At 55.7% G+C, this 24,875-nt stretch overlaps 6 protein-coding genes across 6 annotated transcripts; 1 reads left to right on the top strand and 5 right to left on the bottom strand.

Annotated features, from left to right (window-relative positions):
* Positions 1-1,503: 1,503 nt before the first annotated feature.
* C8Q71DRAFT_909529 (uncharacterized protein) lies at positions 1,504-5,591 on the bottom strand (the record flags this gene model as incomplete). The annotated part of the gene is made up of 14 exons (XM_047929048.1): positions 5,309-5,591; positions 5,016-5,244; positions 4,885-4,950; positions 4,456-4,825; positions 4,370-4,386; positions 3,959-4,222; positions 3,680-3,904; positions 3,530-3,625; positions 3,341-3,469; positions 2,988-3,289; positions 2,445-2,934; positions 2,197-2,382; positions 1,779-2,135; positions 1,504-1,716 (listed from the first exon to the last, which is right to left on the bottom strand). The coding sequence occupies exons 1-14, from the start codon at positions 5,353-5,355 to the stop codon at positions 1,504-1,506; spliced, it is 2,991 nt and encodes a 996-aa protein (XP_047776227.1). The 5' UTR covers positions 5,356-5,591.
* A 9,171-nt stretch (positions 5,592-14,762) lies between these two features.
* On the bottom strand, positions 14,763-15,509 carry C8Q71DRAFT_860279 (peptidase S8/S53 domain-containing protein; the record flags this gene model as incomplete). Its single annotated transcript, XM_047927777.1, has 5 exons — positions 14,763-14,819; positions 14,876-14,938; positions 14,994-15,227; positions 15,306-15,315; positions 15,361-15,509. 5 exons carry the CDS (start codon positions 15,507-15,509, stop codon positions 14,763-14,765), a joined length of 513 nt encoding a protein of 170 aa, XP_047776226.1.
* A 90-nt stretch (positions 15,510-15,599) lies between these two features.
* C8Q71DRAFT_860278 (uncharacterized protein) lies at positions 15,600-16,418 on the bottom strand (the record flags this gene model as incomplete). The annotated part of the gene is made up of 3 exons (XM_047927776.1): positions 15,600-15,983; positions 16,037-16,130; positions 16,300-16,418. The coding sequence occupies 3 exons, from the start codon at positions 16,416-16,418 to the stop codon at positions 15,600-15,602; spliced, it is 597 nt and encodes a 198-aa protein (XP_047776225.1).
* Positions 16,419-16,775: 357 nt separating this feature from the next.
* C8Q71DRAFT_185672 (acyl-CoA dehydrogenase domain-containing protein) lies at positions 16,776-19,262 on the top strand. Its single transcript, XM_047916836.1, has 16 exons — positions 16,776-17,008; positions 17,074-17,096; positions 17,154-17,203; positions 17,255-17,279; positions 17,335-17,377; positions 17,433-17,556; positions 17,619-17,728; positions 17,793-17,818; positions 17,870-17,988; positions 18,042-18,108; positions 18,168-18,328; positions 18,385-18,559; positions 18,614-18,747; positions 18,801-18,853; positions 18,912-18,919; positions 18,985-19,262. Exons 1-16 carry the CDS (start codon positions 16,924-16,926, stop codon positions 19,042-19,044), a joined length of 1,263 nt encoding a protein of 420 aa, XP_047776224.1. The 5' UTR covers positions 16,776-16,923; the 3' UTR covers positions 19,045-19,262.
* A 56-nt stretch (positions 19,263-19,318) lies between these two features.
* C8Q71DRAFT_712777 (Nucleotidyltransferase) lies at positions 19,319-21,796 on the bottom strand (the record flags this gene model as incomplete). Its single annotated transcript, XM_047920875.1, has 11 exons — positions 19,319-19,427; positions 19,492-19,518; positions 19,574-19,627; positions 19,684-19,858; positions 19,910-19,930; positions 19,987-20,192; positions 20,252-20,603; positions 20,658-20,697; positions 20,748-20,821; positions 20,870-21,419; positions 21,497-21,796. 11 exons carry the CDS (start codon positions 21,794-21,796, stop codon positions 19,319-19,321), a joined length of 1,908 nt encoding a protein of 635 aa, XP_047776223.1.
* Positions 21,797-22,603: 807 nt separating this feature from the next.
* C8Q71DRAFT_860275 (uncharacterized protein) lies at positions 22,604-23,072 on the bottom strand (the record flags this gene model as incomplete). Its single annotated transcript, XM_047927775.1, has 3 exons — positions 22,604-22,651; positions 22,712-22,860; positions 22,934-23,072. 3 exons carry the CDS (start codon positions 23,070-23,072, stop codon positions 22,604-22,606), a joined length of 336 nt encoding a protein of 111 aa, XP_047776222.1.
* Positions 23,073-24,875: the final 1,803 nt, after the last annotated feature.

The following is a 24,875-nucleotide window of genomic DNA, read 5'->3' as shown; positions in this document are numbered from 1 at the left end:
AGGAGATACAGGGTTCCATACGAGGTATGTTTTTGGCTGCTTCAATTGTCATAAGTGGCCATTGACTATGCGGCCTATGCGGCCAGCAGACCCCCTCCGGTTCTCCTCAAGTGCGCACGCACTCTTTGCCCATTGACACTGCAGACGTGCGTCAATGTACACGTTGCGGTTTGGCTCGGGTGACAGTCTGCGGGCAAGGTTTTTGGTGAGTTCTTCTTGTCATCGCCGTGTTTGGCAATGCAGATATGACGAACTGATGTCCACTTCCCTCGCAGGTTCTATGATGACTGGGCATGAACTTGCGTAGGTGCCCACGGCTTCTTGCCCTCGACGTCGTACAGCCCCGCGACCGAACTCAGCGTGCCCGCGCTCGAGCCCCGGCGGCTCTCTCCCCATCTCAAACTTTAAGGCGTGGGGCCTTCCTTACCACGCCAGTCCCCGGTTGCCCATAGGATGAGTGCCACGCAGCGGGTCACTCAGCCTCGGAGACCCTCCGGATGATGGCGAGGTACACCCTCTCTGGCGGCGGATCCGCTGGCACGCAGCGCAGCTGAGGACGCTCGCTTGGCTCTGCCGGTCAGCGCTCCCGCTGATGCCTGCCGCGTCGGCCTCCGCCTGCCGACAAGAGGTGGCTACCCTCAAATCTACCGCGACTCCAGCATCCCGCGCACCAGACTCGTCAGTCTGCCGATCGGTATACCCAGCCGCACACCGCAATCGTTTTTCAGCATCTCCCTTCGCCCCGTCGCCGCGCCTATTCCATTGCACTCATGCTTTCTTCGGCTCCCTCGTGCTCTCCCTTCACTGCCGCTGCCACCCCTCTCTCTTCGCCACCGTTGCTCTTTCTTTACTGCTGCTACTGTTCCCTTCGCCGCGGCTCCCCCTTCGCTGCCGTGTCTTTTCCATCACCCACATACACACTCCTTGCGCCCTCGCACTCTCCCCTCGCGACGTATGCATCCAAGAAGCATGCGGTGAATCACAAGAAGCACGAGCACGTCCACACCCATGTATCCGCTGGGAATGGTCCCTCAGAGACGCCCTCTGCGAGCCCAGGTGCCAGCTGTCGACGTCGATGCACAACGGCGAGCGCAGGAACGGACTATCGCCGCCGATGCAGTCCGAGCTCATGAGTGCCTCGACGACACGAATGGCGGGAACGTAACATCCGGACTACCTCGCTCAGAGCCAGATTATTCCCGCCGACCCATTGCCCTTTGTGGCGAACATGGGACCTGAGCTGTAATAGCGTAGTTTACCGAATCCATTCGTTCTTCATTCTTTGTACATCAAGCACTCGTGCAGACTGATGCAATTGGTAATGCTTATAGTGCTAATATGGCGACAAAAGCGGTGCAGCAATGAATATCATTATAAACCAATCAGAACGAGCCATGGTTAGAAGATTAGAATGGTGATTAGACCACATACGAAAACAGGAAGGCGAATGTAATGTATGGCCAGTTTGCACAAAGCAGTACAAAGGGTACGGAAGGAGCGCGCTCAAACAGAGGAGTGGTCTTGTTGATTATGGACAACTTGCTCGTGAAGCCAGCAGTCGAAGAGGGTAACAACCGAGGGGTCGCCGAAATCGGACTCCTCGAGAAGTGCGTTGTGTAGCCATGGGTTGATGTCAATGACACAGTAGCCCGTACATGTGTGAAGATCAAGCACAGGCACTTTGCTGGTGTGTACACCAGCATGGTTGAATCGGAACTGACCATTACTGCGTCAGATTGTCATAGCTTAGTAGGTTAGTAGGAGACTCGGACGCGCACCTGAAGGCGCCATAGGGGGTCGACAGGGAGATCTTGGCATTCAGTTACAGCTTGTAAGAGCAGCCGCGCGCGAAGTGTTGCAGGGTCGCCGTATTCATGGTCTAGCAGCATGGTATTGTGGACCAGGGGATGATCCGGGTGTCCATGTCCATGTAGCCAGCGCAGTAGGCGGAATTTGACGATCCGCTCGCAAAGACTGCGTTCGCTTTGCGCCCCACCTGGAGTAAACTCAAAAGTAATGAGTCGTGCAACATCCTGGGGACCAGCCACAGTGCGGTCATATAGCGTTCTGATAACGACAACCGGGTCGAGAATTGCGCTCTGACCTCCAGATACAAGCACAGGTTTCGAGAAAAGCTGCAATGGAACAGGGTTAGACAACTTGGACAGGGTACACAATCAGCCACAAGAGACCTACCTCGGTGAAGTGCTGCAAATCAGCTCCTAAAGCGTCTCTGGTAGCGATGTCAATGTCGAATCCCTGGCGGAATGCTTGTAACTCTGGTGCAGATGTTGCGACCTTGCCCAAAACGATGGAGCAGATGAGTTGCCGCGTGTATCGGAGTCTAGTACGCGAATCCAGAGTGAAGCCAATTCGGCGAGGCTGGATGCCAATGGCGCCATTCAGCATTAAACTCGGCCGAGCAAATATTCGGCATATCATACCTGGATACCAAGACGATTCATGAGAAGACTCCAGATCGGATGCGACAAATACATTCCGCCCGACGGGAGAGCATCACTTGGTCCGAGTGCAAACCAGGGGCGGAGCTCCTGAGCAGCAACATGATCAAACTTCTCGAGGAGCTCTAGCGACATCTCGAAGGCACGATCACCCAATATTGCCCAAAGAATCACAAGGGGATGAATCGGCCTAGGTGCACGAAGGTGATGACCGATTACCAACGCCGCTACCATACCTTGTGCTGAAAGCACCGCCATTCGGTCATCCTCGAGCAGGTTTCCAGTGATGTCGTCCAGAGTTGGAACAACGTAGCCATGGCGCTCCTCCCACAGGCCCCATGGGACGGGGATTGGCTGAGACTCACGCTGGTGTGATGGATGTTCGAATTGACCATTCTCGTGAGGTGCTGCAAGTGTTCTGAGAATCTCGAAGAACGTGGAGACTTCGGGTCCAGGCCCAACTGCAGGACCACTGGCAGAGTCTTCATTCAGTACACGCACTCAGTTTCAGTGGGAAGGACGAACATGTAGATGCCGCGCGTGTAGGGGTTCAAGTATCCCGAAAGGTTGACATCATCAACTGAAGTCCCGTGCGGCGCATTGTAGACATCAGTGGATGTTTGGTCGCCATATTTGTTCTGGAACTTCTGGGCGAGATACGTGGTAACAGCGCGCGCGCTGAACTTGGCTGTAGGAGCAGTGATATATACCTGCGGCTCATCGTCTCGCTGCCAAGTGTCGGAGGCAGCCTTATGGAATGCGTCCTTGAACTTCAAGGCCATACCGATGTCCACATTCACTCGCCCTATGAGATTTGCCTTCCAACCCTGCTGTTTGCCTCAGTAGTTGTTCAAAGCCGCAGTGTTGCAAAGACTCACCGCCGCAGGGTGTTGATGATCCTGTGGCTCAGCTGGTATAAGGACATCTGAAGTTGAAGTCTCGTCCATCAGAAAGGGATTCTGGACTGAGCCGTCCATTAGTACTGAACCAGCACCCATTTCATCCATCTTAAGGGCGGACTCTTAACATGAGATACCAGCCGAGCAACAGTAATTATAGGCGCGCACCTCAAGTTCGACTTCAAACTCTTCCATTTCCGCCATGATGCGGTCTTCATTGATCTGTACACGCTGGCGGTTCGACGATGGTGCTGTTGATGTACTCTAAGGTAGTTTCCGATTAAGGATGGGATACAACAGCAAGAAGTGGGGACTTACTGATTCGTCCATACTCGCAGATCGAGAGCGGCGGACTCCAGATGCGGCTGGCAGCGCGGGATCATGTGGCAAGTACAGTGGCCCAGGATCGGGGAAGAGCATATGTTGATTGGGAGGAAGACCCAGGTCGGGCGGTAAGGCTGGCAAAGCTGGAGATCGTAGTGCAAGCAGCTGAGGGTCAATAGCCATTGACTCCGCACTCGCACTCTGCTGCTGGGACTGAAGCTATATAAGTTGTATGAGCGACCATCAACAGAGAACTTGCAAATCAAGACTCACAGCTGGAGCTGCCAGCAGAACGGTGGACGTGCGCGAATGCGGCCGATTCAGTGACACTCCAAAGGGCTGAACAGGACGAGGAGCCTGGGGAGGCAATGCCTGGCGTGGTGGTGGCGGGCCATCTACTATAGTATTTGGAGGAGGAAACGTCGGCATAATGGGAGGCTGGATGGGGATTGAAGGCGATGTAGGAGTCAAAGTGGATACACCAGCACCAGCAGTAACACCCCACTCCGTCGGAAGGGACGGAGGGTTGGAAACACACTCAAGATCGGCGCATAAGGTATCAGTATTTACGCTGTCGCGCAAGGAAGGGCGGAGAAGTGCCAGAAAACGCGATGAAAAACAGCGATGCAGACGCTCATGATCCCGATAATCATGCGCAACAAGAGCAGTGATAGGTTTACTAACCACAGACTCGGAGGGGACTAGATAAATTGGACATGCCAGGCGACTTCAGAATCAATGAGTCTCGGTCACATGACTGACCGACGCACCAACAGGAATGACAATTCGATCGGGCACAAGCACACCTTGAAGCTTCGCAAACCTGCTCTTCACAGACATCAAGGTCGAGGTCGAGGTGAGCGTAGCATTTGCGCTAGCTTTGACAAACTGAAGCTTTGCACCGCCGCTGATAACACGCAAAGAAGGCAGACTCCAGCTTGATTGAGAGGTCGGTAGGACAATGTGACGATGCTCGCAATGTTGGCGAATGTGCTGGTCGAGGAGAGGCTTCAGCAGGGCATTTTCATCTAGCGTCACAGTAGTGACGCAACCATGGTCTTGGAGAAGGGTAAACAGCGCCCGTTTTTCCGCTTCCGAGACAGCAAAGCTGCCCTTGAACAGCCGCTTCCCCTGTTCAAGCTGCGCGCAGCTGCGTCAGAAGAAAGGATGGCATGTCATCCGACAGGCAATGAACGCACCGAACACGGAATGATGGCAATGTCAACAACTTCACCTGGCGCGAACTGGGAACGCCCAACGAGAGCCTAGTATGCGGGGGATGGCTCAGAAAAGGTGGGCCATTCGGAATGATGAATAACAGCCTGCGTACCTGGCCCCGGCGGGACGAGTCTAACGTAAGTAACTGCGCACTTTGGGCTCGCCGTGTATCGGACGACTGCGACGAGGGCGGGCGTTGAAACTGGAATGCTTGAATTGGTGGAGCAAGGGGCGACCCCCGACCAATAATGGGTCGGAGATGTGGGGCGGCGATGGCAGGCTGCAGTGGCTGAAGTGGACTCGGAGGACCAGGACCAGGCTGTGAGACACCTGCATCGGAACTGGGAGTAGTACAGAAAAGATGTCAGGATGACAGGAAAGAGTAGTCAGTACGGAAAGACTTACAACGGTGCCTGCACAGTCCCGATGAAGGTATTCGTATTCAAGTTCATGTGGTCTGGAAGCGCTGGTCGCAGTCGCTAATACAGAAGGAGTGAGGTAGTATGCGAGCAAACAGAGGTGGCAGGAAAGAACGAACTTGGGAACTTGGAGAGAGTTGGGAAGATGTGGGCGATGCTCGGCACACTGAGGCTAATACTACGTCGGCCGCATTGCTTGAGATACTCCACGAGTTGCAGGGTGGAGCACCGAGGAGGCAACATGGGCTGCCATTAGCAACCGATCATGCACTTAGCTACGGTTGTAAAGGTTGTGTATGTGCGTATGGTGGAGGGGTTGGACAATATACAGCATTGGACAGAATTTCTCCTACCTTGTGAATGAGATACGGAGGTACATGGCCGTAAACGAGGAGAAGGAACGGAGAGTGAGCTGACGTGGTTTAAGAGTTTTGCTAGGCTTACTAACAGACCTGGAGGGATCTCGGGCGCCGCGGAGTGACGGTCGGGTTGCGGCGGGAGGCAACGGTACGCGACGTGACGCGATCGCTCGGGGGGACTCAGGAAGGCACGGGATTGGGCAGGAAACGATCAGAAATAGAGAGCAGCGTCGGGATCGGGCAGCACAGATCGGGATCTGGCGGAATTTCTAGCCGGCGCGCCAGATGGTTTGGTATCATGAGGTTCCACGGCGGTGCCCAATAGAGCCCGCCGGACCCGTTCGGGCCATTCGGGATCCGGTCCGCGTGCTGCGCTAAGGTACTAGCCCATTCGATTTTTGTCCGATAAAGCCCTTCATACCTTAGAACACCCTCGGAACCAAGAAAGAGTACTCACGTATGAATGATCACGATCTGACAATGAAAGTATTGAAGTCGCCGTGTTGGAGTTCAGTTCACACGTGGTACGTGGCCAGTACCGCTACTAGTACTTACGCAGATAGCGATCCTATGAGCGCTTATCCGAAGCACTCATAATTCAGGTAGCGACGCCGGATGGACTGGCCCATAGAGTGTACTTGTTACACTTAGCATTTCTAGATGGTTCTGTTTACACGCAAAGTAAACTAACGGTGCACGAAGCGATTCGTGAGGCAAAGCAACGTGAGAAGTGAACGAGCGACGATGAACTGAAGTCTTTCAAGGTGTACAGTCTGGTAGTAAGAGGCAGCAGCAGGCGTTTACAGTGAATATGTAGGAAAATTCATTGTACAGAATGCATATGAGATGTAGCGCGACGGAAGCCTACGCGTCAAGGGGTGAAGGAAATTGTCGCTGCCTGTTTGAGGCCGCATTGAGTATCCAACTACGGTGATTATGCTCTACTTGTGAGAGATACTCACGAGCCTGATACAGAGGTAGGATCGCCAACATACACGCCTCTAATAAGGACTGGAAAACCGCATAGGAATGCCCATGGAGTCGAACGTGTATGCCTCTAGCAGTTGGGCACACGATCAACTCAGAGCACACGCGTTACGAATAAAGACTCACTCGGGACCCTCCGAATGACCTCTGGATGAGATACTATGCTCAGTCGAGCTCTCAACAGACGAGAAACCAATGACAACCAGTACTCACCAGCCATACCATATGGACGTGTGGCAGCCAGGGGGACTAGCGTAGCCAAGAGTGCAGCGAGACGGAAAAGCTGCATCTTGTCGTGCTGTGAGGCTGGATCCAGAAGAAGGGTTGGATGGGACCGGATGAGGTTATCTTGCGCGGACCGCTAGGTTACTATATACCTGAGGATTCCTTCTACGTCATATGCCCCGGGTGTACAATGACGCTTGAATCGAAAGCTGCCCGCCCGTGGACACCCATATAGGCAAGAATCTGTAATCTATGCGAGTGACACAGCAGCCGCTCCGCCACCAAAACATTCTTCATCTCTCGAGGCTCATTGGCTTCGCTGCAGCAGCTCCAGATGATCCTTTACACTCACAACGCAGTGAGCTTAAAGAAGGGTGAGCTGTCAGACTTGGCTGCACGTTGAGCATCTGCTGAATATATGAGACGGACGCACGTCAAGATAGTCATAGTGTACCGTATTCCGCTTGATGGCAGCGTCGGAGGTCACCAGACCAAATGGCACAAGCAATCGACGAATTGTGATGTCGGTTCTGGCGAATCACAAGGACTAGACAGCGTATGTCCTTTACTGATGAGCAGCCACAGTCCGCTTCAACTTACGGTAGGAATGATGAATGAAGGACGTACACATCGGTCCGCGCTGCAGGGCTGCATGCTGCGTCTATTAAGCATGTCATCATACCATGATCGTCGTGTGGTACGCCGCACGAATCGCAGCACGACATGACGCTTTGAAGTGCACCATAGGATCATGAAGAGAATCTACCTAAAGCAAGCGTCATACAGCTCTGAGAAGAAATACTAGGCGATAAGGTCTGGCCTTCGCTGATCCTAGTGTACGTCGGTACGGTAGCTCGAGTAGCAGACAGTCATCGCGGCCGCCCCAGTCCTCGCGCAACAGGATGCTGCGTGGGTGTAGTTAGAGTATGGCAGAAGATCGGTATTCTGAAAACTACACCCCTACAAAACAGGCGCCAGTGGGGCTGTGAGACGTGGCCTTCCGGTGCCGACACTAGTCGGATATGTACGTGAATCGACAAGTGTCTTCTGTGGATTGCAGATCGACGGGTGTCAGGTGCCAATCATAGCCACTGTCAGATGAGGTGTGAGTGTGAAGACAAGAATGCATCCGCGCTTCAAATCAAGAAGACAGTCCGAGTGTATGAGATGGACCCAACGGACGATGATCTCCGACTCGAGGCAGTACACAGTGCCAGTCACAATGTATCAGACCAGCAAGCTGAGTACTCACTATCTGGGAACGATGGCACCCTCCGTCACGCTCGTTATGGAGGTGCGGGGTAGACAGGAACGTCTGTTAGGGTACAAAGCGTCGCAATGCTGCCGTCGCGGTGCGGGCATGCCAAGGGTATAAGGTCAGGCGCCGCCAGGTCGGAGGAATGCAGCGAACCGTTGGCATCGTTCTCGAGTCGCTCATCTCAGGTATGGTACACATCGTACAGTTGTCCAGTCACAATTCCTCAGAGGTTGGCCTGTAGCCAGAGGAAGATTTGCAGCTTCTCCTTGTCCCACTGTATAGCCCGGGTCAGCGCACTGGCATCGCGATGTCGCGTGAGACGTAGACGGATCACCCCGTTCTCATAGTAGAGGGCCGACTCGATCACATTCCTCACTGTCTCAATGCGGTCTGCCTCGAAGACCATCATCGAGCCGACGAGCATGTGGGAGGCAAACATTAAGCGGCGTATAACCACGAAGATCGGAGAGACGCACTAGCACTCAGGACTCCATTTGCATGCAGACTCTTCGCGTTCACAACGCGCGACTCGCGCATGCGCGGGCTGAATGTCTCCGGGTCGGTCTTGTCGGGTGCCCACTGGACGGCGAACTTGTGCAGCGTCGGGCCTGCGGTGGACACGGTGGATATCGCTCCGAATTGGGGGGACTCACGAGCTAGTACTTTCCGGGTCCCTGCCGTTCCCAATCTACTGCTCGGGGCTGTTTGCTCATGCAAGCACTTTACCACTGGCGAAGCACCTGTGCACCAATCGTCATCCAGCGCGACAGTCTACGTCTAAGGCAGTTCTCACTTCTCAGAGCTTCCTTGGTCTCTCTACCTCGGGATCAGCTTCGACCATTTGTTCGTGCATCTGTCAGTGTACGTCTTCGTGACGCAGTGTTGGATTGACATGGGGCCATCGCAGTCTCAGACAAGCAGGACGATCAGGTAGAGCGTGATGTGACCTAGCCCGGCGGTAGCGACTGGAGGCGGGGCGGAGGCGCTGAAGCGCTGAAGCTCTTAGCCGGCGCTGTCTCTCGACCACCATGTCACACATACACACGTACCTCTGTATTCTGTACACTACGCTGGCTCCATGGCAGGGGTACACGATGGGGTGCGTACACTCGTTGGAGGGGAATGGCACACAAGGTACGCCGCACTGCCCTTGTCTTGAGGTTCGAGCCTCATAGTCATGTATGTATTTAACTCGTGCGCTGCCGGTACTCAGAAGCAGGGAATTCCAGCCACCTTCAATGGGACGTACTGTACAAGGGCCATCCGGCTGGCCGACCCGCCTTCAACCCGCCTTGCTTCTCACCCGCCTCGCTTCCCGTACCGCCGCTGAGCGCTGAACGCTGAGCAGCGGCGGAGCGCGACGAACCGATCCGTAGTGTCCGGCGAGTACAAGACTTTCGCAGCGGAGTCGTACGCCCTCGTAGTAGGAGCAGTGCCGAGGACCACCATTCGACCGGCCCATGTCCGCGTCGTTTAGGCTGCCTGTCCGCTAGCGTACGATACGCCGCCCCAGACCGCCGCTTCCAGTCCTTCATCTGCAACCAGATGTGAGAAATAACACGACCGTCCGCCTGCGCAGGAAAATATTCGCGTGGAGAAACGAACGTTAACTTGACACTGGCCAATCGGAGACCCTCGAACCCGACCAGCAGCGCCCAACGACCCCGCTACCGGCATCCGCGTGGCCTTTCCTTCCTCCCCGAACACCCGTTCGCGCTCCTAATCTTCTTGTCTTGCATCTGGAGCACATTTCCTCTGGTCTGGTAACTCGGTCTCGAATCTTCGCGACCTTGCGATGCGCGATCCGGCTACACAACCACACTTGCGCCCAAGACGGACACCAAGCGACTGAAATCGTCTATACGGCCCACTCCGTGTTGTGTTACATGCGAAAGGAAGACTTAAGAACAATCTGTGGCAGGAAACGGAGCAGGCGGGTGAGCGGATGCGATGAGGGCAACGGTGACGAGCGCCAGACTGGGACATAGGCAGGTATGCCCTACACTCCTTCACCTATGCAACTGCACCCTTATCAGTGCGCACACCGACAGGCGTGATGCCTGGCTAGCTCTTCGTTGTTCACCTCTTTGGACGCGCCGGAGATGCGGACTACCCTATGGGATGGACGTCGTACCTACACCTGCGCAGGAGCAAGAGGGCACGCGCATACCAATCGTATCCGATGTGTCAGGATCGATAGTCAATGCGATACTGTGAGAGCTGACGGGCTCAGACGCACCGTAGCTCCCGCTAGAGACAGCCTGAGCGGCAGGTCGCAGGATACGCACAAGCACACGCCAAGCACGTCGTCGTGATTGGCAGCGCGTAGATCTAGCGGAGAGCTCGGCGTACCGCTGACACGTTGTAGAGCAGCCCATTATGCGCTACAGACATAGTGAGCCCAACGCGCCAAGTGTCTGCCGTCTCCGCTGTTCAAGTGCGCGACGCTGCGCTGTGCACGTCCCATCGCGCATGTTCCTATATCGCCTGGTGCGCGCGGCCCATACTCTGTTGTGCCCACCGTTGACGCAACCCTGCAGGCTTTATGGTCCTAAAGCGTCACCCAAGGTCCTGGGGCGCGCGTCGATGGTATCGATCATGAGACGTACACGTCCTTCACGGTTCACGGTTCATCTTCATCCGTCCAAGACCAGCTGAACGCTCCTGCCAGCGTTCTCTGCAGGGCCAAGGCAAAAGGGCAGGGCAGAAACGTTCCGAGCAGCGGCCCGCCGGGTGAAGGTGGCGTGGTTTTTTCCCCGATGCGCAACGCGTTGCGCATCGGGGAAAAAACCACGCCACCCCCTCCCGGCGGGCCGCGCTGCGGGCCGGCACGGCACTTGCTCTAGGAGGGTAGCAATACCCGCGACGTTGCGCGTATTGTAAGGCATCGTGCCCCGACCCCGCCACCCATGTCTGGCGGTGGGGTCGGGGCATCTGCATATGCTTAGAACACGTAATAGCTTCATCAAAGATTGTATATAGCCTGCGTGGCGGATAGAATGTACAAATGACGATACCGAGACAATACCCTACATGAGCGAAGGCACTACGAACGACTGCGAGATACGACAACTGCAAGATATGGCGACAGTGAGGGTACGAGAGCACAAGAAGGGTACGAGAGCGCAAGATAGCGTAGTCAGAGCGAGATGTATACAGTGAGCGCAACAAGAAAGGCTGATATCCACTATGTACATACGAAAAGCGATACAAAAGCGATGTGGAGAGTACACAGTGGGCGACGCAAATGCGCAAGCGAACAGTTGCAAGAAACAGCCCTAGTCAATCCGCTGTTTCTTGGCTGCATGCTTGCTCACCGCCGCACGTATTAAACTCGTGATGTTCCCCCTCTCGGGAGGCTGCTGCACCGGGGCATCGGGCTTATACTGGGCATTCTCCAACGGTGGGTCCAGCGCATGGAGGAAGGCGAGCTCATAGGCGAAGTTCTTGAGGCGTGCTGTGGCTGTCGGAATAGATCCCATCCGGACAGTTCGACGCAGGTCTTCAAGCATTTTGTTCAGCGAGAACTCTTCTCCCATCACGTCAGGTCCTTGCTTGAATCGTTCCAGCACGTCATCAAACTCTTCTGGGCGGATGTTGTACCTTGCCATGAACACATCCGGATCATCTTTGATTGCGTTAATAAGGGCCATGGAGCAAACATCAAAGACACGCTGCGAGAGGTTCTGCAATGCAGCACTCCAACGTATCTCAAAGAGGTTGCGCCGTGAGGCAGTCTTCTCTGAGTCGTATGAGTCTCGGATTGCCTGACACGTCAAGAATCAGTAAAGTGTGGAGCATAGAACGAAGAGCACCTACGATCCCGAGCCCTTTCTCCTCCCAGGTGGCCGGAGTCCGAGCCGTGTTACTGCGACTCAATTGCTCCAGCTCCTCAACGTGCTCAGGCACAGAGAGATCGGAGCACGTAAGCCATGCGCACTGACGGTGCATGAAGATGTGCCCGTCAATGAGGTACTGAGGGGTGAGCCAAGGCTGCTCGTCGCGTGTTGGGCCCGGATCATCGCCCTCATCGAATTGCATCTCCTGGAGGCACACCTTCTTGCAGGTCTCGATCCAACCTTGCGCCCATTCCTTCTCCGTTTTCACGGCTACACTCTCCTTTGCGCACTTCTTCACGTAGTCGGAATATTTTGGAGCAGAGAACTTCTTCTGTTCTTCTACATTCACAAAGACGAGCAGGTTACGTATCCCCCAGGGGTTGTCGACGGGGGCGCGCATGTATTCAACCAACTAGAAGGGCCATTAGTGTTCCCGACATTTCAGACGGGTAAGAGTGTATACTTACCCGGAAAGAAAGGTGGTCCGGCTTCTCGGCCTTGGCAATTTCAATTGTCACAACGCTTATGGTCGCATAGTTTAAAGGGAACAACAGTGAGATGATGGTGTCTGGGATGTGACTGAGAGGGAACGACGGGACTTGGATAGGAGCGGACGACTTGGCTCCAGAAGCGCCAGAGCTTTCAGTGCGAGGGTCAGCGTCAGCGTGAGGGTCAACGTCGGCGAGAGGGTCGGCATCGGCGTGAGGATCGTGATCATCAACAGCGGAGGGGCCATCAACGACGGAGGGGCCATCAACGTCGGAGGGGCCACCAACAACGGAGGGGCCATCAACGTCGGAGAGGGGATCCTCCAAACGCTTTCTCTTGCGTGCCTCCGCCTGCCGATCCTTCCTCTTGTTCTTCTTCGAGCGCGAATCCAACCCCTCCTGAGCCTTTTCATCCTCCCTGGCCTTAGCCTTCTCCGCCTTGCCTTTCGGCCGCTTGGCCTTAGCCTTCTCCGCCTTCGCCTTCTCCTCCTTCTCTGCCTTCTCCTCAGCCATCTTGTCGGCTTTCCGCTGCCTGGCCTCCACCTTGGCTACAGCCTCGTCAGCTTTCAGCCTAGCGGCCTCTGCAGCCGCCAATGCCCTCTGCTCAGGGGGCATCAACCTGGCTGCCAGGTTCTTCTCTTTTTTTGCCGCGGCTGAACTCGTGGCACGTCCCGCCGGCCTTCCCCAATACGCGTCTGTAGCGTCGGGTATCGGTCCCTTCAAGTCCTGGGAAGGGTTCAAGATGACCGCGACTGTCCATGTGCCCAATGTGATGATCCCTGCCCTTACTGCCATGTAGAGAAATAGGCTTAAACTGCTCGCAAGGAGATTGTGAGCTGGAGAGGGGGAAGACATGTGGATAGTCTGCTTTTGAAGATCGTACGTGAAACTATCATTTCATGTGAATCAGCATCTGTGGCGTGGCTGACGTGCCACACTCACCTCCAAAGCCTGAAAGTATCCGGATGGCGTCGGATGCAGTGACAGAGGGTTATCCAATCCTCTGGAGTAGCTTCGACGGTCTATGCGATGCTTAGTGACTGGCAATACCCGTAGTCTTGCACGCTTACCTTGTCGACCGCGGGAATGTAGGGCCAGCGAGGATCGTCGAGGAGGTGCCCAAAGATATGGTGCAGCGGATTGATCTCAACAGCTATGTCCAGGAGTTTGAGCTTGCTGGACACACAGCTTGAGAAGTTTGAATTGGGTGAGAGGCTCGAGCCAGTTGAACCATCTTCAACATTGTAAACTGTGTCAATGTTACCAAGGCAATGGACATGAGCTGATGTGACTTACCAGGTGGAAATTCCTGAGTGTCGGTGACAGGGATCCCACCGAGACTCTGCAGCTGAGACTCCGGACTGTTCTCGTCGACATCAGAGTCGGTGTACTTGATATCCTTGAGATCAATGTGACTCGTCACAGGGCTGCCACCACCACTCACATTGTCTTCAGACATGGAATCCTCCTCAGACATGGACTCCTCCTCAGGCGGCTCGGCGTCTGAAACTTTCGCAGACGTCAAATTGTCAGCGATACGACTGAGTGACGGCAGGACCATACCGGAAAGACAACGGTCTTGAACCTCAACATCCATGTTATCGCGACTCACAAAACCCTCAAAATCACTGTCCAGAGACATTGCGTACTCCTCAGACGGCAAATCAAGCGGAAGAGGGCTCTGGGCTGGCGACGACATGAGGATTCGGGACGAGCGTGAGGGCGCGACAAGGGCGCGAGGGCGCGAGGGAGATGCCACCTGCCACCCGGCATTGCCTTATGTAAGCAGAGTCGCGCGTCTCCGCCGACACTCTCCTTGCAAGTGCATCGCCGTCCATTGCACGCACAGGTCTGAGCACTGTTAGCACCATCGACGACGGCTGCCAGGTCAAGGCACAGTGACCGGCGGGACTCGGACGGCCACGATGTAGCAGTGGATGCTACTTCGCGATAAGTACCAACACTCAGCGATTATGCTCGGTTACAGTGGACTATTACCTCCGTACCTCTCTCAAACCGAACACTCAGTCACAACATGATGTGGCTATCGCACGAGGTAGTCAAAAATCACTATGTTGATGATCCTTTAAAGGTCAATGACAACAACAGATGAGAGTAGCTCGTGAGTAAAGCAGACGGAAGTGTCAGTCCGAGCCGTGTCCGTGACGAAGAACATGTATGTAAGCTGGAAGTCCCGTAGAGAACATGCAACATGAGCGACATAAGCTTGGATGCAAGGTACATGCAAGGGGCAAAGTCAAAGTTTCATGCAATATTCCACGGCTCAGAGGCCCGCGGCAGATGCGAGTAGGGTGAAGTTCGGCGTGCCGAGCCCCGTAACCTGCGAGAGCATCATCAGAAGTCCACCACGCACAAGACGACACGTACCGCACTTACAGGAACCCATCCCTGCGCGGCGTAAAACCCAGGCGTACCCCCGTTGCACGCGGGTTGTTCCCGCTCACGACATCATTCAGCGCGCCCGTGCCCGCTGCGGTGCTATACACTGGAGTACGCTCTTGCCCGCGCTGAGCAGCTGGTCGTTCAGCAGCGCGACGATCGCCGCGAACGTCGGCGTCGAGCAGCTCGTCCCGCTCACGATGAGCGACACCGCGCCGGCCTTGATGTCGTACCGTGTTCCGTACGCCGACACGTCCGGGTACGCGCGGCCGGTCGCGTTGAAGAGCCCGCTCGAGTTCGACCCGAGCGCGCTGAGGTACGACGCGACGGCGGCAGACTGGTAGGCGGGCTGTGCGAAGTAGTTCGAGAGGCCGCCCCCGGAGAAGCTCGCTCCGATCTCGGTGGGCTACTCGGTCGTCGCGCCGACGGTGGTCACACTAGGGGAGGTCAGAGGAGGAAGGGTAAAGCTGGGGTGCACGTACTAGGGACAGCTCGCAGGGAAGACAGGCACAAATTCCGTGCGATTGTCGGATGCCTGGTTGCCGGAGACACCGCCGTCGCCAGAAGCATAGAGGATGGGGACGCCCCGCGCACCCAGCTGAGCGTAGGCGTTGCAAATGGAGCTATACATATAGATACTGAGTAACGATTGGTGCGTGTTCATTCATAGAACCACTGCGAGCTTCTCACAGAGGAGATTTTTCGTTGTCGCCGTGGTTGGTTAAGACGACTTGCGGCGGGATGTCCATGCTAAGGAGGTAGTTGCAGCGTCGAGCAGGGCATCGTCGAAGGAGCCGCCGACAGTAATGAAGTGGGCGGGAATGTCAATGGCAGGACCTACGGCGTACTGTTCATCAAGGTTCCAGCCCACGTCCGCTCTCAATTCATTGATCGAATCGCGCAGCTGGGGTACTGCGGATGGCCTCAGCGCCGGTGCCATCGTGCGTGAAGAGTGAATACTTTGCGGACAGGAGCGAGTTGGCCTGTGCAACTGAGACGTTGGTCCCGAGGCCGAAGAGGTAGCAGTGGCGTTTGGCCAATTCTCATTCATCCATGCTGTTACAGCTGCAGTCCTATTCGACGTGGGTGCGACAAAGGCCTCGACCTAGGAGGAGTGATAAGTCGGCCTGCGCATATATAAGCTAACGCCTCACGTACCTCCTCCTTCGACAGGTGCTCGCCGTACTTGTCACTCGACAGGTCGCTCACATCACCCAACGCGTCCCTGCGACCCGTGTCGCCTTTGGGGTAACTGGGAATGACTTACGACGGATGAATCAAAGATCATCACCACTACTGTAGTTGGATTAGGCCAACGTTGACAGCTACCTTGCAGCTACCGTCAAGGGTAGAATTGCTCGAGGTTATCGGTAATGTTGCCGCGGCCACACGGCTCGTTACCAAGGTAAGTTAGTGCGCACTGGCGGTTGGCTTGTCGCTGAGGGAGCTCGGGGACCTTCGGGGACATGCAGCATGCTTTACTGAGAGCGGTGTCGCGGCCGAAGAGATCGAAGAAGCCGCGGTAGTGCCGGGTGCGCATGCTTGCTAGGCTCGACACAAACCCGTCGCACGTGAAACTACTGAAGGGTCTTGCGGCGAGACTAGGAACCTTGCAGTTGCCGGGCTTGAGGGCCTTCTGGTGGCCCCATGACGGTGAAGAGGTCAGTCAGCGAGCCAGAGAGAGCGCGGTGGGTCAGTCCGACTCAGAGCTCGTCCCAAGAAGCCAGAGTGAGGTCCGTCCCGCACCTGCTCGCTCGTTGCCCTGGAAGTGGGGGATGCAGGCAGTCGCGGGGGCAAGGCAGGTTGGCCGCAGAGGAGGACTCGGAGGCGCGGGCCAAGTACGGCACAGATTCCAGCGCCCGTGGTACAGGCGCCTAGATCCAGCTCCCGATGGCACGTCTGCCCCAGGTCTGCCCCGCACTTGAGGCTTTCGGCGAGTCGGAACCTGGTCGCTCAGGTTGAGCACTGGCCTTCACCTCCTAAGTGCTGTTGCTCTTTCCTTCTTGCTTTTCGAATTCGCGCTGCAGTGCTCGCAAAGTCCAACCATGCTCGTCAAGTTCCCCCGATTACCGCTTCGTTCCGCAGGTCTCGAGAAGCTGAGCGCAACAACCCCAAGACGCTTGCAGTCGAGTATGCATCATGCCCACAACTTGAATGATCAACGAATGATTGATTTCGCTTTCCATGTCTGTCAGCATATGCGAAGTTTTACTGGGAGGTACGTTGGCAGCCGAACGCCGCTGTCAGAGTCTAGCAAGCTTATCATGAACCACAGGATCCGTTGAGTCTGGACAGTTTGTTGACGGAAGAAGAGGTCGCTATCAGGTATGTCTTCACAAATTAAGACGGGAATTTTAGTCTCAGGCGTATTGCTAGGGACACCGCTCGAGCCTTTTGTCAGGCATGTATTCTAAGCCTTGCCTTCCATGTTGCTCCAGCGACGAACCGTTTAGTAGGAGCATCTCATGCCAAAGGTTCTCCACGCATTGCGTACAGAAGGTGCGCACCTCCGGAACTGACAGATGTGGTCTTCATTAACCGAGCCGTATTGCAGAGTTCAGTCATGATGTTCTGCCCTCCATGGGCGCGCTCGGACTCCTTGGACCTACAATTCAAGGCTACGGCTGCGCCGGTGTAAGCAGCGTTGCATATGGTCTCATTGCGCGTGAAGTCGAGAGGTGAGTGCTCGTCTGTAGCTGTGGATTGGGAAGCCTCCATCGACCTGTCATGTCCTGAATAGGGTAGATTCCGGGTATCGGTCGACCATGTCTGTGCAGTCATCGCTGGTGATGCACCCTATCAACGAATATGGCAGCGAAGCGCAGAAGGAGAAGTACCTTCCACGCCTTGGTGAGCATGTCAATTCGCGAGCTGCTTAGCTTCTAACAGGACGAGAAACTGACATGACCCCCAGCGAAGGGCGAGATTGTCGGATGCTTCGTGAGCCTTCTCATCTCTTTCGCCATGATTGTTCTCAATCTGCTCTTCTAGGGCCTTACAGAGCCGAATCACGGCTCCGATCCCGCTGGGATGGAGACCGTCGCCGAAGAAGTCGATGGCGGCTTCGTCCTGAATGGAGCCAAGACATGGATCACGAATGCACCCATCGCGTCAGGCTGTCCCTCCCATAGAGAATCGTTCATCCTTGCTCACAATGTTGCAGTGATCTCTTCGTTGTCTGGGCGCGCTGCAAGTGGGACGGCAAAGTGCGCGGGTTCCTCCTCGAGAAGGTTCGTCGAGTCCCGTTTGCCTCACCGCTCCACCAGAAGGATTGATGGACCTGTGGCAGGGCACGAAGGGCCTCTCCGCGCCCGCGATCAAGAACAAGCTCGCGTTGCGGTGTTCGCTCACTGGCTCCATATTCATGGACAGCGTCCACGTCGGGCACGACGCGCTCCTCCCCAAGGTGAAGGGCCTCGCCGGGCCCTTCGGCTGTCTGAACAGCGCTCGGTGCGCCACGCCCGGCTCCCCTCGCGCAAACCCGACTGACGTCTCCACCGTTGCAGGTACGGTATCTCGTGGGGCGCGATGGGCGCGCTGGAGGACTGCATCGACCGCACGCGCGCGTACGCGCTCGAGCGGCAGCAGTTCGGGCGCCCGCTCGCGTCGTTCCAGCTCGTGCAGAAGAAGCTCGTCGACGCGCAGACGGAGGCCGCCCTCGGGCTCCATGCGAGCTACCAGGTGCGCTTCCCTCGTCCGCCGGTGACATTGCATGCGCTGAGCCCGCTTGAATAGGTGGGCCGGCTGAAGGACGAGGGCAAGAGCGCGCCGCAGATGATCAGCCTCGTGAAGCGCAACAACTGCGGGAAGGCGCTTGAGCACGCGAGGAGAGTGCTGGATATCCTGGGCGGCAATGCGTGCTCCGATGAGTCAGTTCGCTTCGTGTGTTCGTTTGGGTATGGTGTCTCAGTGCTTTTGCCAGGTACCACGTTGGCCGCCATGTCGCGAACCTGCAGGTCGTCAACACGTATGAAGGTACGTTGCCTCCCTTCGATGATAATAGATGCCGGGCTAATTCGTACGCTTTCCTTAGGGACATACGTGCGTGATCACTGTTCCATCTCCCTGTCGAGGACGCTGGTGTACTGATTGTTGATGTTTCACAGGACATTCATACATTGATCCTGGGCAAGGCGATGACCGACATCCAGGCATTCGCGAACTGAATCAAGCTTGCTGTATCTTAGTGTATCAAGATAGTCGCATTGGATAGCTGACATGTAGACCAAGTGGGTGGTGATACATCACAAACGGGACATATACCGAAGACGCGAAGGCGAAGTGTAGGTAGGCGGTGGTAAGCTACATAACAGGGCTACAAGTACGAAGAGGAGACAGCTAGCAATACAGAAAAAACCGAGAGAGAACCCAAGCGCGAACTCATCACGGACTGGAAGATTATGGCGCTGTTGAGGTGCATTTCGCAGTCCGAAGGCGCGCTCATGCGTCCGCGTTCCTCCACTTCGGCTCTACCCATTCAAGACCGAAAAGATCGAATGCCTCCTTCTCCGTCTTGGGGAAGAACATCTTCGAATCGTACCGTCGTGTGCTGTTCCGAGCCAGCGGTGTAAGAGCGAGCGAGCGTCGGTGCCACGAACAAACATGCTACTCACATTCCTGAGCTATCGAACTTCATGGCGCTTCATTAAAACGTCCAGTCAGTGCAAGCGCCAAGAGGAAACGGCGCATACATACAGTTTATCTTTTGCCCATTGTCTGAGGTCCCGTTGGAACATAATCGAGCCCGACCTGCGAAGACCTCATCGGACCAGCCATGATTGATCGTCCGACGAGCAACTACTCACCAGCCAATCACAGCGGTCCAGTACACTTCCGGTGGTGCAAATATCAAGTCGAGGCGCCGTCGGACGCCGTTGTGGAACGGGGTCGATGTCGGCAGCGTAAAGACGGTCAGCGCCTTCTCGAGCGAGTCCCAATGGGTAGTTCGGAGGGGGTTGTGTCCATGAAAGCCAGATAGGTCTGCCACGCGGTCAGCAGTGGTTGCGTTACCTATGAGTTCGGAGGACTTACGCATGACATGGCTGACCATCCCTGTGCACGGGTGAGAAACGTCATACGCGCAGCACAAGGAGACAACGCCGACGTACCGCGTTCGTATAGCCTGCGCACAAACCGCTTGCAGAGCCCCTTCACGACCTCCGCGTCCGGGTGCGTGAAGACGATGTCGACGTCATTGCTCTCTGGCTTGCCGCGCCGGTACCCTCCAACGATCGTACTGACGCACCCCGGCTCGAGCTCGTCCAGCTCAGCCATGCCGATGCGCCCCATCTCTTCAACCTCCGCTCGCGGTATTCTGCAGTCTCTCCTTCAGTCAACGCTGATACGGCCTCCAAGCATATGGATCGCACGCACTTCACAGCGAGATCCTCGCGCAATTCCAGCGCGACCCTGATCCAGCTATCCCCCAGGCCTTCATCACCCTCGCCCTTCTCTCCGCCGAAGTTCCCGAGCTTCCCCCGCTTGCGGTCGGTAGCGCTCTGGTCCTGTCCGCGCCAGTACTGTGGCCGCTTCTGCATGTCGAGCTCGTGCAGTTCTGATTGGGCTGGGTCGGGCGGGTCGTCGCGCTCGACACCGTAGTAGACCTCCAGGTCGTTGATGGTGCGCAGGCCGAAGCTATATAAACGGCGGGCGGTGTTGGGCCCGATGCCATAGATAGAGGTGAAGAGGCTGAGAGCCTTGAAGCGGTCCGATGCGAGTATAGTCTCTGAGGGACGATGTGAGTGAGTTCGGGTGGGGGCGGTGGCAGACGAAGACGCACGCGCTTCGTCAATCTTGCCGGTGTTGACGAATTGTTCCACCTAGACGAACGTCTGCCGCGCGCCATAGTGATAATGACATGGGGGCGCACCATGGTGCCTGTCTTCTGCCCAATGAAAGGCAACTTCTGTACCTGCGAGACGGAGGTGATGCGCTGCGGGTACGCTGAACGCTGATATGAGCATGCATCGCGACGCAGCAGTGCAAACTGACCTTTGATGACCGATATTGCACGTTCGTAGCTCAACGCGCTGCGTTCCTCGCCCTCCATAGCACGAGATCGATGCACTATGTCGAGTTCTCGTACAAGGTCCTGATTCGGACATACAAGAGGGGATGCGCGCTGACAAGAGTAGCGAGACGTGTAGTCGAGCTTGTCCAAACGCGTCGGGATGGGCGGATCCGGAGGCAAGAGACGAACTGGTATGTTGTCCTCCGCAGTCTGCTTCACCATCGCCTCAACATTTGTATCCATCCGTAGAGATCTAGGTGTCAATAGCTCCAGGGCAGGTGTAGGTGAAGTCGGACGCGGGATTTGCGGTCGTGGTTGTAGGTGCTTCTCCTCGAAAGGGACATGACTGGATGGAGTCTCTACGTCTGAATCCGAGTCCCCGCAGACGCATGATGCAAGGTTACAGTCTGGGCAGTTCTCCACCGTCTCAGTCCGGAGCTCTTCAACAGCAGCGTAGTCTCCGCACGGAAGGGGTTTCTTCTGTTTCACGCTATCCCGAAGCCATTGGGGCGTTACTATCGCCTTCTGCTTCTGCAAAGACACAATCAGGCATCCGAGTCAGGTTTCATCTCGAAGGCGGAGGACACAGAAGCGAAGGCATCGCTCACAGCAAGGTTCCAAGGGATATGTCGTTCAAGACGTCGTTTCATGTGTATCGCCGTGATTATCACGTCGGCGTCGTTGGCATCTGAGCACAGACGTTGGGCATGCCGCTCCGCGAGCCGAAACAGTTCTGGAAGACTAGATGGATCAAGCTTCGCCTGCACGATGTACAAAGTAACGTTCGACAGGACCTTCTCTGAGGAATCGAGACGAGCGTGCTTCAGCGGTCGGAGAATCGAGGACGAGGACTCTGATTGAGAGGCTGAGCGAGGATGTGGCTCAGGCGCGGGCCGTTTGAAAGGCATGGCGAGGTATGTTTTTCTGACGTGAGATACTTAGTATCTAGTGGCACGTAACCCTAATTATATGAAGACTCACGATGTCGGGATTCTTGTGCAGCTTCTCGTGGAACACCAGCTGCAGACCCCACTGTTTTCAGTACTAGTAAAATGTAAGACATGTCGAAGCAGAATACTTTAGAGAGACACCGAATCAAACGCACCTGTGTACTGCTGGTGTACACTGAGCTGCCTCCGGTTCAGTAGGCTATAGGATCCCAGAACAGAACTTGGTGCCATACATATGTTATGTACTGTATGTTTCGCGTACCGAATCGTCGTGACGTCAGCGCGTCTCTATCACATGACTTCATTCAGGGTAGGCATTCGCGCGCGCGGTCCGCGACGGTCGCGCGACGCCGCAGTGCGCACCGTACGGGCGGGCGCGGCGTACGCGTCGTATACGTACCGGACCGTAGCTCTCAGTCGCGGCCTGCTGAGTGCTCGTGGCTGAGGTACAGTACGTTGCACACCAACTGATCCGAATTGCTTCACCAGAAACACGATACCAGGTCCGCTGATTTCACCTTGACAGGCCAGGAGAATGTGCATGAAGCCAGCATACAGATGCAGGGCTCACGATGTGTGTGCATCGTCTCGGACATCCGGCAGCTCACAAACAGCAGTGGCGATCGGAGGGTTGACGCAGTCAATACTCAACCCAGACAGAGAACAATCATAGATAACCGTCAACTCCATAGCATTTGCACGGCCCTGCACAACTGGTACGTGTCGCTTTACATGTCAAGAAATGCCGTGCGGCTCAGCCCCTGCCTAAGTCCTGGACAGGACAGGCGCAATCTTGAGGGCGGAGGTGTCCCACTGATCAAGTACCGGGCGCGATCAGCACGTCACTCATCTGCTAAGACGTATTCCACTCACCACGCCGGCCTTGTAGCACGGATCCTGCTCGACGAGCTTGTGCGCGGCCTCCAGGCTGGCCGCCTTGACGATCAAGATGGTGCCCGCGACCTCGGGGTTGGAGGCGAGTGGGAGCTTCGTGTCCTTCGTGAGGATGGCGCCGCCGTACTCTGCATGAAAGCAATCGGTTATTAACAGTTCCTCCCGTGACCAGAATCTAGCGAGAATAGAACGACGACTCACGGACGCTTCCATCTGCGAGGCGGGCAGTGTGCCAATCGGTGTACTCGGCGAGGATGGCCTGACGTTTCTGAGCGACGTCGCCAGCCTTGCTGTCGGGAGCCCAGACGTAGTAGGAGAGCGTGAGGTTTGCTTGAGACATCTTAGCCGAGTGCGTTCGATGCCGAGACGGCTCGCTACCTACACCTTATATACGGTCCACGCACGAGAGGGTCGCCTACGCGTGACAGACGCGTCCGAGTAAGAGTCCGAGAGCCGAACATGTGGCGTGCCCCGTATGTGCCTCACCATAATCGAGCGTAACAGAAGCGAGACTCATCCAGCTTCGTGCGCAGTAGCGGTACCAAAAATGGGCTGCAGCGCCATAATCGGAATGTCGCCTGGGGCCTTTGGGCAGCACGTTGCATGCCGCCTAAGGTTCTCGGACGACCTGGTAGAGAAATTGACCATTTTGACTGTACGAAGAATGTCTCATGGCTCAGCGAACGGACCCGGCAGACAATCGAAACGTACGTAGAACGATGCATTGCACACGATGCCTGCTCAGTCTTCATCAGGCCAGCAGGACTCGCAGGCATGCATAGCATCCCTCACTTCATAGCAAATGATCGCGCAGGCAAGTTAAATCCCCAGCATTCCGGCGGTCCAATACCCCTCATGCGGCGCGGTGGTTGAGAAAAGGTAATGCAAGTCGCCGCCGGATGTCGTTCTAGAACGGAGACGACATTCGGAGCGTGAAGAATGTTACATAGTGCCTTCTCGGGTGAGGCACCATGCATGGAACGGTGGGGATCGCGCTCATGGAATTCGGACGTGCCTGTCAATTACTGTAATCAGTTGCCGATGATGCTACTGAGGAATCCGGGGCCCACGCGTCCTGACGCAGTACAGACTCAGTGTGCTCGTGGCACATAAAGCATTTCCAGAGCACCTTCACAACTCCTGTATTCAGATGCAAGAAGACGAGATCTGACTCACGGTTCAAGCGGTATCCTAACACAGTTATCGTCCAGCCTGAACCATCATCGGCTTCACCCTTCTCGCCGCCGCAGTCCCACAGCCTTTCCAGCTTGCGATTATGGTCGTTCTGGCCCTGTCCGCGCCAGTAGTGCGGCCGCGTCCACATCTCGATCTCGCGCATTTCCGACTGGGTCGTCGCGCTCGACGCCTTAATAGTTGTCGGGGTCGAAGGCTGTATACATGTACATGTAGCCGGCGAGTGGTGGTTGGCCCGACGCCATAGTTGGAGACCAGGAGACTAAGCTGTGGAAGCGGTCTGAGGCGGGTATGTTATTAGAGAAACCAAGAACATCGTGGCGTAATATGCGGGCTGACCTTCCATGACCGAGAATACATATGCTCAAAATTCAACGCGCTGCGTTCACGCGCCCTGAATTGCTGTTAGATTCCTTGAATTTTCGTGTCGTACGCAAGGGGAGGTATGTGTGACGACATGTATGGCTGAGCTTGTCTAACCAGGTCAGGATGGGTAGGCCGAGAGGCAGTAGTTGGGCCGGCAAGTAGGTCCGCGCGTCTGGTTTCTCTGAATACAATTATGTAGATGGTGCTGGTCGATCCGTGGATGAAGGCAAGTTAGACGTTGAAGACTTGAACAATCCTAGTGGAAGTGGATAATTCTACTTGGGTAAGGTGTATATTGACGAAGCGGCCTGAGTTCAATAAGTTCAAACTCAAAGCATCAAAAAATCGACCCACACGACGTGTAGATATCCGGTACTTGTCTGCCCCCTCCCAACCAGCCGGTTAGGAGAACGCAACCAAACCCGGGCTAGCCACCGCGCTGCGCCGGAATAACAGCCAATGCCATTCGTTTGACGTACGATCGATTGACAACCCTTTCGTCAGCCCAGGTGCGCCCTGCGCCGCGGTGTCGCTTTCCGTGTAACGAGCGGCTTGTCACGTGCCCTCAGCAACAGACACGATA

Source organism: Rhodofomes roseus (genome assembly GCF_022264815.1).
Source record: "Rhodofomes roseus strain CIRM-BRFM 1785 chromosome Unknown C8Q71scaffold_18, whole genome shotgun sequence".
NCBI lineage: Eukaryota > Fungi > Basidiomycota > Agaricomycetes > Polyporales > Fomitopsidaceae > Rhodofomes > Rhodofomes roseus.
This window is presented reverse-complemented; position numbering and strand designations above follow the sequence as displayed.